Raw genomic sequence first — 13,572 nt, 5'->3', positions numbered from 1 at the left:
TTAGTTCTCTCAACCGGACACAAGCAAGCATCATCTGGGAAGAGTCTCCACGAGGGATGATCTAGTCCAAGTTAGTCTGTGGCAATGTCTGTGGGGAATGTCTTGATTACATTAACTGCTGTGAGAGTTACATTACATTAAGTGCTATGGGAGGCACTTGCCGCTCGCTGGGTTTGGGTTGTGGACTGCATGGAAAAGGGGGAAGGTAGCTGGGCAAGCTACACCATTCCCTGTCTGCTTTGGCCGTGGATGTGACTAGCTGCTTCAGATTCCTGTCACCTTAACGTCCGCCCCCTTACATGTGCGCCACCACATGGCACCCAGCCCCAGCACCTGAGCCTTCCAGAATCCACACACTAGAACCGTCTAGAAAGCAGAACAAAGCCCAGTTCTTAAAAAAGAAACTTTTTAAATGAACTTGCCAGACAGGGTGAGATGCCCACAGGAGGCAGGGGCAGGGGGACCAAAGCAAGTTCAAGGCTAGCCTGGTCTACATATGGAGTTCCAGGCCACACAGAGTTACAGATCTGTGTCCAAAAAAAAAAAAAAAAAAAGACTCTCAGGACCCCACTTTCTTGGCTTAACAACAGAAACACACTGCCTTACACTGGTTTCCATCAGGGTGTCCTGTTTCAGCCTCTAGAGTTCCCCTGGAAATCACTTTGAGCTGAGCACTGCACTTCTGGCACCCAGGGCTTAATTTTCCTATGGTGATGGCTCATTCTGCGGTATGAGCAAACAGGCCTTGGAAGTTGTGCTCTAGGGGACCAGGCCCTGTGTCTTTCTCTCTGGAACATGAGTTGTCTAGTCTCAGCTCTCACAGCTCTTTTCCAAACGGATATTTACGAAGCACCTAGTGACTGACCAGGCCTGTGCATGTATGTAGCCGTCCTCCAGGTCAGGGGTTGGTGGCCCACAGGACCAGGCCAACTGTGACACTGACATTGAATTACACACTGTGGTGGCAGAGGCTGTGGTACCTCCTCCTGTGTCATGGCCAAGGGACAAGTCAACCTGAGGAGACCCACACAAGCACTGGATTCCACAAGCTCCAGGGCCAGGGCTCACGGTCATGTGCTAGGAAACCAGTTAGGGGGCAGGGACAGTGCGAGCTAGGACTGGAGTCCAGATGAGTCAGTTTGTGCTGTGGATAGCGCTCTGTATAAATAAAATGCTGATTGGCCAGTAGCCAGACAGGAAGTATAGGCAGGACAAGCAGAGAAGAGAATGCTGGGAAGTGGAAGGCTGAGTCAGGAGATGCTGCCAGCCGCCACCATGACAAGTGAGATGTGAGATACTGGTAAGCCACAAGCCACGTGGCAAAGTATAGATTAATAGAAATGGGTTAATTTAAGATATAAGTACAGTTAGCAAGAAGCCTGCTGCGGCCATACAGTTTGTAAGCAATATAAGTCTCTGTGTGTTTACTCTGTTGGGTCTGAGCAGCTGCAGGACTGACGGGTGAGAGAGATTTGTCCTGACTGTGGGCCAGGCAGGACCAGGAAAACTCCAGCTACAAGTTTGGAAATGCAAGCCATGACTTGAACTGGGCAGCCTTGCTGGAAGGCCTGGGATACAGAACTGAGCTCATGACATGTAGGTCATGAAGTCAGCCTGAGAGGCACAGCATGGGTCAGGCAAGTGGCATCTGGACAGGCAGAAGGGACAGTGCCAGTACAGACACTGAAAATAACACAACTGTCAACATCCTGTCCCACCTCTGGAGAGTGGTGTCGGAGGGTAGCCATGAGGGAGGGACTCAACCACCATGGTAGGGTCTGAAGAACAATCGCCAGGAAGCACACAAACTCAGGAAGACGCTCGTCTGCTGCCCCTATCAAATATTTGCCTTACATTTAATGTTAAATTGTTATTAGGTGGGGGATAGGAGGAGCAAAAGTTCAAGGTCATCCTTGGCTACATAGTGAGCTTGAGGCCAGTCCAGGATGCATTTGACCCTGACTCAAACACAGACAATAAGCCCGAGCTTTGGCCTTGACTGTACAGAATAAGTAGGGAGAGACGGCTCTATCCTGTGAGAGCTTGATAAAAAAAAAATCATGTGAGGCTGGAGACATGGCTCAGAGGCCAAGAGCAACTGCCGCTCCTGCAGAGGACTGGGGTGCAGTTCCCAGCACCACAGTGGGCAGGTCACAGTCACCCGTGCGTGACTCCAGCTCCAAGGGATCTGATGCCCTCTCCTGGCCTCAGAGAACACTCTCTCACGCATGGACAGAGACACATGCGCATTTTCAAGACAACCTTGTATCAACTGAGAAGACTTGCCTTTGACTGTGGGCTAGAATTCTTTGTGTGACCTTTGACAAGAGGCAGACTCAACACTTGCAGTGTTTGCCTTCTCGGCGGGGAGATGGGACCTGGTCTTTGTGCTTTAGCATTCTACCACTGAGTTACATCCCCAAACAAAACTACTGTTTCTCTTTGTTTCTATCCCAGCCCCATTCCAACTGTTATTTCTTGAGCCAGTTCTTCATAAGTTATAGCTTTTAAAATGTGCACATTTCATCCATGTTAGGAAATGTTCCAGCTGTGAATACACCTGTCACGGAAGGCCCACCTCCAGGGAAGCCTGGGCACTGGGGAGCCAAGTGTCTGTGATTCCTGTTCTAGGCAGCAGGGCTGGGTACTTACAAGCTCCCGCCTCACTTCCTTCCCTGCACTCTCCAGATAAGTTCACCAAGACGATCATGGTGCCGCTCTGCGGCTGCCCCCCTAATGGCCCCTCCGCGTGATCACCTGCCACGCCACACCTCAGCTCCACTGACAAACGCATCACACCGAGCGGTTAATGACAAGCTGTATTGGGCGCCAAGGCTTTCAAAAGCACCACATTAAATGTGTTCCTCTCTGTATTAACGGTCTATTCTTCAATTCTTCAGAGCTTTCTTTTCAAGGCTTCCTATATTGACTTCCGTGCAACGTAGAAGTCCGAAAGTCCTATCATGCCATTCTTTTTAGATTCTCTGGATGGAAAACAGAAGGAGATGCGATTAGAAATGTAATTTTTTTTTAAGGATGTCACTTAACTGACAAGGTTATCTCAAACACAGGGCACTTGGGATGCCTTACCACAGACTCCTGCCAGTAAGCAACAGTCCTGAGCTCTATTTTTCTGTACAACAATGGCTGCTTATTTCCAGGTCAAGCGTCAGTGCTAGGGAGCCACTCGTGTTAGCAAGTGGGCAAGAGTTGCCCAGAACACGCCACACCACGGTTCTCGTGACAGCCAGGGACCACACTAACCTGCCCACGACCCCCACAGTGCTCTCTGTCGCCCACCCCAGCGCGCTCCCTCTCTTGTACATGGGCCAGAGGGAACCAGGACCGCAGAGCCCACATGGTTTGCTGTGCCTCAGCAGCTAAGACGAACCATGTGCAGCATCCCTGTCCACGGAGGCACAGATATCAAGGGCTACAAACGCTGTCAGAACCAAGCAGACAGCAAACGAGTGGACGGATGGAGGGTGGGCAGAGAAATGAATCTCTAGTAGGCAGACATAAGCAACAGCTCCCTCTGTGGAAAAGAAGCCCAGTTAAAAGTTGATGAGGAGGAGGAGGAGGAGAGGCAGGGCAGCCCAGGGAGCCTGGCCTCGGCTTCGGGGTGCTCACATGCTATGCTGCCCGATATTGGTGCATTCTAAGCACACACAGAGTGCTGGCTGGGGATCCCAACAACCCCAGCCCATGCCTTGCGTGGCCCCCAGCACACAAGGTTCCTTAGGTAGCTGGGTCCTTCTCGCTTCCCTGAACCAGTACAGTCAGGATTTTCCAGGGCGGGTGCAAATGAGGACCTAAAGAGCCGAGCTGAGCTCTCCCCTCGGCATGTAGTGGCCCATCATGAACCTCTCCCCACTCATGCACTCCGCCCACCTCTGTGCCTTGCCCTCCAGCCACACGGGTCAAGCCACGGACCATCCTTCTATCTCCCAGCCAGCACTGCGGTCTGGCTTCAGCCAGCACGCTCCTCGGCGGCCATGTTTGGCTCTACGGTCAGGCTCCGCCCCCCACCCCCACACACTCTCACGGAGTTACTCCCAGGGACATCCCTGAGATATCAGCCAAGAACCTATCAGCTTCCCACAGACTTCCAGGCCAAGATGACAGCGCTCCCACATCCACAGAGAACCTCCCAGATGTGGGCACCTCAGGCCACTTACTACAGAGAGAAGAGACCAGCCCTAGGCAGCCAGGAGTGAAAAGTTAAAAGCCCCCAAGCACCTTGACTTTCTATCGATGCCAACAGCATGAAGATACACTGCACAGGTGCCATGTGCCAGCTCCTCACTCGGGAGCCGTGGAGTGACATCAATGACAGTCTGTGGATAACTCGGCACCTGTGGGCTGCAGCCAGGCTGCCCACTGGTAGCAATTCATCTCTACGTTTCATGTGTTGGTGAGGTTAAGTTTATCATTGTGACTTTTTAACAAGCTATCGTTTAAACTATCTGACAGTACACGCTAGAATTAAGCTTTTCCTGTGACAGGACACATTTTCTCCATCTAAAGTCTAGGAAGATGGACTCCCACTGTGTGACACGGAGAAGACAGACGGAGGGGCTGCTGCTCTTTGCTGATGGTCTCTGACAGGCAGCTCCCCTTCGTCACTGCTGGAATCAAGGCAAGCACCTTTGCCTTCCGCCAGGGCAAGTTCTCAGCAAAGAGAGGTGGACAGAGGAGACTCTCCAACTCAGTCCACAGGACACCCACCGAGAGCTATACTTACGCCTTCTCTCTTAAAGTGGCAAGATAGGTCTCTGTGTCTGAGGCCGGGAGTTCTGGGTCCAGGTCAGATAAGTACTGGTAGATGTAGGCATAAGTTTCAAACGGAATCCGAGCAGGCCCACCCTCCGGGTCAGTAGTGAGGATCTCACAGACGTTCTTCATGGCAGTATTCAGTGTCTAGGCAGGGAATGGGACAAGGATTGGACACAGTCACTCTTGGAGTCTGAGATTTAAAGACAACACCAGTGACAGAAACGCAAGTGTGCGCTGTAGACATTCTTTGGAGTGTGTTCTCCATCTTAGTGAAGATCCAGGTGGATGCATAGCTTCCACAACATAAAGCGAGAAGGAAGGTTTGACCAGGATACAACTGACCAGACATGGTGAATTCATAGATTTTATACCTAAATGGGAATGACTGCCATAGACAAGATAAGTCTGGCTAGTTTTGTGTGTCAACTTGACACCAGCTAGAGTCATTAGAGAGGAAGGAGCCTCAGTTGAGGAAATGCCTCCATGAGATCCAGCTGTAAGTGATCAATGGGGGAGGGTCCAGAGTCCATGGTAGGTGGTGCCATCCCTGAGCTGGTGGCCCTGGGTTCTATAAGAAAGTAGACTGAGCCGGGCAGCGATGGCGCACGCCTTTAATCCCAGCACTCAGGAGGCAGAGCCAGGTGGATCTCTGTGAATTTGAGGCCAGCCTGGGCTACAGAGTGAGATCCAGGATAGGCACCAAAACTACACAGAGAAACCTTGTCTCAAAAAAAAAAAAAAAAAAGTAGACTGAGCAAACCAGTGAGCAGCACCCCTCCATATGGCCTCTGCATCAGCTCCTGTCTCCACGTTCCTGCCCTGTGTGAGTTCCTGTCCTGACAAGCATCAATAACGAACAGCAATTATGGAAGTGTAAGCCAAATAAACCCTTTCCTCCCCCAACCTGCTTTTTGGTCATGGTGTTTCCTCTCAGCAACAGAACCCTAAGGCAATGAGCATATCATTTTAAACCATGAACCTCCTCCATGTGGTTCTGGGTTTGAAGTCCAGCACCATTTAACAATGAACTTTAGCGCTGCAGCCCCACCAGATCCAGAAACATCCTCTGCACCATGCCACGGTCCACAGGGAACCAGTGCCCACCAGAGTTGGCTCTGAGGAGGGCATGACCGGCAGGGCAGCTGGCCCTGTGCATCTATCACTACCCTGGCTGCTCAGTTTTCGACCTCACTCACACAGAAGGCTTCAGGTCTCTGTTCCTTCACAGAACCTCACTAGGTTGGGCTATAATGGCTCCCAAGAGAAGCTTAAGGGCACAGAGTTTATGCCGGGCAGAAGTCAGCAAATACAGAACTTAGAAGGGTCTCAGTGCCAGTTCCACAGCACCCGAAGGGACACACGTGAGCAGGCAGTAAGCCACGACTCCTCACTTCTTGTATGGCACTGGACCCCTGTGGGGCGTTTACCCACCAACCCCACGGCTCCCCAGAGTTTTCTTGAGTGTGGGCAGCAGGAAATATTAGATAGAAGGATTTATTGAGGAGAATCTTGCGGAGATAAACAGATAAAAAATGAAGGATAGCCTCGAGAGGGCCTGGAACCTATTCCAACGGCCCCCGACTGTCTCTGCCCCAGGGTTTTTATAGAGACACCAAGGGGTGGAGCAAAAGACCTTTTCCCCCAGCACAGCCAAGTGCAGACCATCTCAGACACCTGCACTCAGGCCTGTGATCCTGATCATCCTCTATGCGGACCTGCTGGGTAAAGCCACGAGGAACCCGAGAACGGGCTCTCACAGACCCCCAGCTGGGGGTACCATTTCAGGAGCTTGTGGGACCTTTAGGAGATGGGACTGAAGTAGAGGAAGTGGGTTTCTGAGAGGGCTCAGTCTGAGGCTGACGTCTCACTTTCTGATCCTTGGACATGTGAGCATTCACAGCTCACCTGCCTTCCACCATGGAACCAGCCCCGGGAGCCGCCATGCCTCGCCCACCACAGTGGAATAGCATCTCAAGCCAGGAACCAGCCTCTGTCTTTGCTCCCTGTAGTTGCTTCCTGACAGGCACTGGTATAGCGATGATTGCACCCAACATACCTACCAGCTCACGTCTTCATTTCTCCTTGTGGAATGTAGTGTGTAAAAAGCAGAAAATGAGATGTACTCCCTTGCAGTTCCGATGTGTTCCTAGTGCATGTCCCGGCCACAGAGGAGCCTGCACGGGCAGCTGTGGTCCTGTCCGTGTGCTAGCAGCCACGTGGGCGCTTGGGTGCCTCCCTGCAAGCACAGCCCACACCGAGACAGAGCTCACTCTCCACACACTGTGGGGCGGGTGAGACAGGGCCGAGCAGACCCCTGTACAGGGATGATGGAAGAAAAGGCTCCGCACGCCCAGCTGCACTTGACCCAAGTTACACTCTAGAGCTTCTATGGCATCTATCACCTAAGGGAATTAAAGGCAAGCCACAAGGTCAGTCCCCCAAAATGACCTAGGTTAGGGGGCAGGAAGGAACCCTCTGTGACCAGTAGCTTTTTGATGTAAATTTATTTCCTAACGACAAAGCGGCATAGAAGAAAACAGGAACTTGATTGTTTTGACATAGTCACAGTAGACGATGAAAGCTCCATTCTTTACAAAATGGCGCCACCTAGTGTCACTCACTGTATATACAGCTCAGATTTATTTTCATGACTGGAGAGGTGGGACAGAGTAATCCCTAAACCATGAATTATCCTGTTCTTTCTCATTGTTAATATTAAACTTTCATGCCTATTTTTTAGAGGCTTAAGCCATCAACATTAACCTCAAATGTTAGATATTAGTCCCATGCTATGAAAATGTTAATTTCAGAGCCCCTGATGAGTGGCACAGTGCCTGTTTCTCTAATAACTAATCGCATTTGACTTTGTCTTTCCAGAGAATACCCCACTGGGCAGCACAGCCCCGGGAGGACACCTGCTTTGTCAATGTCCATGACTCAGCACAATGACGTCAAGAGCTGACCAGAAACCACATACCCAACCATTGCTGGACCTGAGGTCACCAACTTGCTACCTGCCTTCTCTCAAGGGACAGAGCTTCCTCCTGGAGCCCGAGCTGCAGTATATCCATGCACCTGGCCAACCATGGACTGCAGTAGAGAAAGGCACACAGCTCCGCTCCTGGGAATGAAGGGAAGTTCTAGAGACCCCTGCATACTAGCCCATCGGAAACGGAAAACAAGAATGGCTTTTATTTGAAGTAAAACTGAGTAAGAAACGTGCACATGGACCAAAGCTGGGGGAAGGAGGGGTCAGAGGCTCAGTGGTTCCGAGCATGCACTGCCCTTCCAGAGGACCTGAGCTCAGTTCCCAGCACCCATGTCAGGAGCTCACAAGGGATCCAGCATCCTATTCTGGCCTCCACAGGCATTCATTCATGTTTACAATCCCCAGCCCCCCACATACAAATTTAAAAATTGATAAAGAATTAAATAAAACCCTTTTTTAGAAGAGGAGTGGGACATTAAGCAAGGATCATGAATTATGTACAGTTATATACTCAGGAGTGTAAAGACTGAAGGAGCAAAAGAAAGTGCTCATCTGGACAGCAGAAGGCTGCTTCTCCCGAAGTGCCTTTCTTCACAAACACCACGGCTCCCTTCACTTAACCACAGGCTCATTACACTCGGGCCTCCCAGGAAGCTCCACCCACTCCCTCCCACTCCAGCCCCCACCCACCTCAATCATCCTGCTGTCTTATTCCTAAATTATTGGAGTTATATTTTGAGGGCAGTAAAGTTACATTGTATCTACTACTTATTAATACTGCATAGCATAGTAAGTCAAACGGAATTTTATGTCTCTTCCCACAGAAGAAGAAAATGTTACCAGTTTTCAAAATTATATTGTTCAAGTAAAAGAACTCATTGGTACATCCCCTTTGAAAACCTAAACATATTTCAAGAGTATCCATGTGTTTGCTCTGCTCTTAACGTCTTTTAAATTGGGGTCTTCATCACATAACTAGTCTGGTCTCCAGAAAAAAAATAACTCCTTTCCAAGAGCAAGTTAGTAATCAAAGTGTTTTCTGTAGCTACTTAAACCCAAATTATTTTTCAGTCAGGTACATAATTACACAGATTATGCTGTTGGTAGATACATACCCCACCCAGGGAGCTACATCCAAGAGCTAAAAATTTTATCCACTCCACTTTTTCTTCACATGGATCCAGTTCCAGGATAGCTCTGAATTTTTCTACTGGCAGACACAAGTTTTTCCACTTCTTCTCAAGGTCTGGTAATTCCACGTATTGTTTGTGGCTACACTGTTTAGAAAACACAATATGACATGCTAAATGTAAGTAGAAAAAGCATACACATAGATGTATCCATACACACATCCAACACACATTCACAGAATGAAAAGTAATATCTATACATACAAAAGCTAGCTCTTGGGTTCTTTCCAAGAATCAAAGTCATCTTCAAATGTGGCAGAGCAGGCCTGGGGACAAGGGGCAGCTGTCCCAATGTTGCGAGGGGCACAGAATGGCCACAGAAGCACAGACAGTTTAGAGGTTCACCCACCTGCTTGTGCAGGACCTTCAGGAGTCCCTGGGTCAGGCCTGTGTCGGTCTTCTGAGTGGCCACAGGCATTTCAATTCTGTCCTTTATAGGAAGTGGGTCTCCTCTGGACAGGGCTGAAAAATACCTGGAATGAGAGACATCACTGAAGAGCATCCACACACAGGCAGCGGCCAAGGCACGCAGGGTCTGACAGGCCAGCTGCAGACACGGAAGCCCTGATCCCTCGGCTGAGCGATCTCCTGGACCTTCACTGTGCACTCTGGTTTCTCAGGCACGAAGATTGGTGTCTGAGGATCCTGGAGGCACCAAGTGACCGAGAACTCGGGGGGGGGTGGGTGTGTGGGGGGGGAATGGACTCACTGAACTGTGCTCATCTCATTGTTGGTCTCATTGATCCCCTTCCTCCAAGAGCTTTGAAGATGTGGACAAAGGGACCAGAATCCGATGTTGTGTTACTTCACTTTTTTAAAAAAGATCTTTATTTTTATTAAATATAGCGTCTGCATGTGGGTAAGTGAATGCCGAGTGCAGATGTCCTTGGCAGAGGTGCCAGATGCCCTGGAGCTGTGTGACAGGGTGCCAGGGGTTTAACTCGGGTCCTCTAGAAAAGCAAGCAAACACTCTTTTTTTTTTGGGGGGGGGGTGTTTCGAGACAGCGTTTCTCTGTCTAACAGTCCTGGCTGTCCTGGAACTCACTCTGTAGGCCAGGCTGGCCTCAAACTCACTGAGATCCACCTGCCTCTGCCTCCCAAGTGCTGGCACAAGCAAATACTCTTCAGGTTGACCCCTCTCCAAGCCCCACACCTAAGGCTATTCATTGTTTTTGACAGCTGCTTTCTGAGGTATTCAACATTAAACACCTAGGATACAAAGGTCACCTACTTTCCATTTTTCCATTTGCATACTTTCATTGTCTTCAAACACTGAAAAAAAAAAACCAAAAAAAAAAACCAAAAAAAAAAATGGAACAAAAAAAAAAAAAAAAAAAAAAAACAGTAGTATGGTAGCTTTCCACTTGACTAATACTAATCAGCTTCTAACTATCACATCTCCTATGCTGACCAGACGAGTTAAACATATCAATGCTATCTGAAGTAACAGAGACCAGAACACCACTGGACTGCACTTCACCTCTCCCGGATCCTGTAACCTATCCCTTTACTTGTTGTAAGTTACCCCAAAATAAACCTCCCTTTTAACTACGTGGAGTCGAGTTGCCTTAATACATCCTCCAATAGGTATGTATGAGTCACCAGAAACCGTCTACATCTGTAACATAGGTGGATGTGGACAGTGGAGACAGTAGACCAAAATCAACTCTCTCTCCTGGCCCTTGAGGGTCAACTCTGCTTATGCGGCTAAGACTTGTGTTCCTCTGAGGAGTGTGAGGACAGGAATGAGAGACGTCCACCTAAATGGCTACAGGCTAAATAAAGGGGGCGGGGGCAATACTGTGGCTCAGCAGGATTCACACCTATTTCATAGTTGTTCCTTAGCACCAAAGGAATCATGAAGTCCTTGAGAAAGCCCTTCAAAGTAATTGTGAAGTGTTCTCAAGTGGGCCAGGGTGGGGGCAGGGTCTTGGAGTGCTATAAAGAAACTTTGATAAAACCCTTGTCTTTCCTAAGGCTTGAACAATGGTTAGAGCCAGCGACCATGATGGTACAGGAGACGTTGAGAGCGCGGGCAGGTGCTGGGTTCACAGGCGACCCTGATGGAGTTAAGTATGTCCAGGCTCCAGCCCTTGGAACCTGTACATGGTGCTCCACAAGTCTTTGCACAATGAAGGACTTTAGATGGGGAAATTGTCCTGAATAAACTGGATGCCTCCCAAAGGGATCCTCGGGAGAGGAAGGCAGAGAGAGGACCCATGGACATAGAAGGGCCACCAGAACACAGTTCTGACAAGGAAGCAGGTGGCCTCTCAAAGCCATCCCAATCACCTGTTGCCTGCTTCAACTGATGAGTGGCTTTTCATCTCTGCTGTTTTAAAGCAAGTCAAGTTGCTAAAAGAAACGAATCCGATATGCCGGGTAGCGGTGGCGCACGCCTTTAATCCCAGCACTCGGGGAGAGTGGAGAGGGCAGAGAGAAGCGGATCTCTGTGAGTTCGAGACCAGCCTGGTCTACAGAGCGAGATCCAGGACAGAAAACTACTCAGAAAAACCTTGTCTAAAAAAGAAAAGAAAGAAAAAAGAAACGAATCCACTCTTGGCTATATGGTTCAGAGACAGCAAATTTTAGCTAAAAATACTTATTCTCGTGATTTTTAAATGTAGGAAAGAGCTGTCTTGTAAAACCGAAAGAATGAGTAGTAAGACTATAATGATCTGGTCCTGGAGACGGTTCGTGTTTTTTTTTTTTCTTTTGTTTGCTAGCTGTGAGCTGTGCTGTCCAATTTTCGCGGATGACCACCCAGCATAAGCACATTGTTCTAGGCGGTTTCTTTTATAAACGTCCCTCTAACTGATTTTTTTTTTTTTTAACTCAGTGGGGCCACTTTTGGCCCAGCGGTTGGTCTGTAAGCTTTAGTCTACACCCACAACTGAGGCGTCTGTACTCGGAAACAGGGTGAGGTCCCGGCCGGCGCTTACCCCGCCGACCACTGCAGCACGTCCAACGGCTGCGTGCGGATGGCAGCCTTGGTGAACTGCTTCAGAATGTCGGGCAGCTCCGGGGGGATGTGGATCTGCTGCGCGCAGAACATGGTGTCGGGCAGCGGCATCGTTCTGGGCAGACCGCGGCGGCCAGGGACGATCCGGTGTGCTGCGGGGAGGAGAGGCAGGGGTCAGCGCAGCGGCCGGTCTCCGCTTCTTTACCGGCTCCTCCGCCCGCTCCAGGGGAACTGAGGCTCAACCGCCCAACGCCCGAGCGCGCGCGGTTGTGGCGTGCGGTCGGTATCCAGGCAACCGAGCTGCGCAGGCGCACGGCCTTGGCGAGCGAAGGGTGGACGCTGGGCCTAGTCAAAGTGTCCAGTGTGTTACCCGCCCCACCCCGCTCCCTGCAGAGGGGAGAGCGCTGTTTTCCTAAAACACAGAGGCTGAGCCAGTCTGGACCCCAGGAGGTCGCCAGCTGTCTTCTGATGAGACCAGGGCCTTGGCTTGGCGCCTCAAGCTGCGGACTAGGCTCTATTTGGTCCACACACACACACACACCGCCCCCCATATGAATACATGTTTCCAAACCAAAGCAGCTTTGGCAAAAAAAAAAACCCATTAAAGTTGATAGAATGGTTAAGAACTCTCAGATAGTGTTGACCGAAGCGTTCACATATCTGGGAACTACTGAATTTCCTGATGCCTTAGCTATATTGCTAATATAGCTATTAATATAAACTGTTTATCCTATGCAAGAACTTAAGCTGGGGTTTAAAGAGTAGATAGAAATGCCCATTAGTTAGTTAGGTAGGTTAACTCTCATTAACACCTAAATCATGGTCTCCATTCAAAGGAACGCAACGCACTTTAGGTAAAATCGACACAGTTCAAGCTGGGTGAGGGGACTGGCACACAGCAGTTTCAGTAACCCAGGCTGGGGCGAGGCTGGGCTTCATCTGGGCTCAGAGTTGGGAGAGCAGCCTGGGCAACATTTCGTGTTTCAAGAAGTAACCAGGTCTGTCCCCACCCCACACCACCACCACAAAAAATTAGGCACATGGCCGGTAAAGCTGGAGATATGTAGAACAATCGGGGTATCAAGGCACTTATTCTTTTTATTCTTAGAGAAGTCTCTTGCAGGTTTTAATTTTGGCAATTTTTCCTTAATTATATCTTTAAAAAAAAGTGTGTCTACTATTGGCCTTCAAAATAAAATTTCCTCCAGAAGTCACTGTTTTGGGCGTTACTTAGGACTGAATCATTTTGCCTTTAATTAATATTTACCTATGGTATCAACCCCTTTGCTTTTCATTCTGTAACCAACATCCAATTACTTCAGTTTTTCAGCAGTGAAGAACCCACTGTCTACCTATTGGAGGGTCTGCTTTACCCGACCCACAGACAGTTGAAAGGAACTGGCCTTCTAAGCAAAGAACAAGTGTGTGGTTCCTGAGCAAGAAGCTCCTACTCCAAGGGTGTCCTAAACAACAAATGATGGCGAGCAGACACTTAGGCTCTATTATACAGGCAAAGGAAGAAAAAAATTCATAAACGGCCAAACTGACTTGGTGACTGTGTACCTGTGGGCTTAAAGGAGGTGAGCGCCAAGAGGCAGCAGAAGGCTGATGGAGGAACTAGGTGTGCATCCCTGAGGAACTACAGATGCCACGGA

The 13,572-nt window shown here is 49.4% G+C and overlaps 1 protein-coding gene across 1 annotated transcript; it reads right to left on the bottom strand.

The window, feature by feature from the left end:
• Nucleotides 1-2,804: 2,804 nt before the first annotated feature.
• Ropn1l (rhophilin associated tail protein 1 like) lies at nucleotides 2,805-12,181 on the bottom strand. The gene is made up of 5 exons (XM_028882039.2): nucleotides 11,898-12,181; nucleotides 9,305-9,428; nucleotides 8,881-9,042; nucleotides 4,745-4,920; nucleotides 2,805-2,984 (listed from the first exon to the last, which is right to left on the bottom strand). Exons 1-5 carry the CDS (start codon nucleotides 12,026-12,028, stop codon nucleotides 2,921-2,923), a joined length of 657 nt encoding a protein of 218 aa, XP_028737872.1. The 5' UTR covers nucleotides 12,029-12,181; the 3' UTR covers nucleotides 2,805-2,920.
• Nucleotides 12,182-13,572: the final 1,391 nt, after the last annotated feature.

The sequence above is a fragment of the Peromyscus leucopus genome, chromosome 11 (genome assembly GCF_004664715.2).
Source record: "Peromyscus leucopus breed LL Stock chromosome 11, UCI_PerLeu_2.1, whole genome shotgun sequence".
Taxonomy (NCBI): domain Eukaryota; kingdom Metazoa; phylum Chordata; class Mammalia; order Rodentia; family Cricetidae; genus Peromyscus; species Peromyscus leucopus.
Note: the sequence above shows the minus strand (reverse complement) of the source record. Positions and strands in the feature narration are given on the sequence as shown.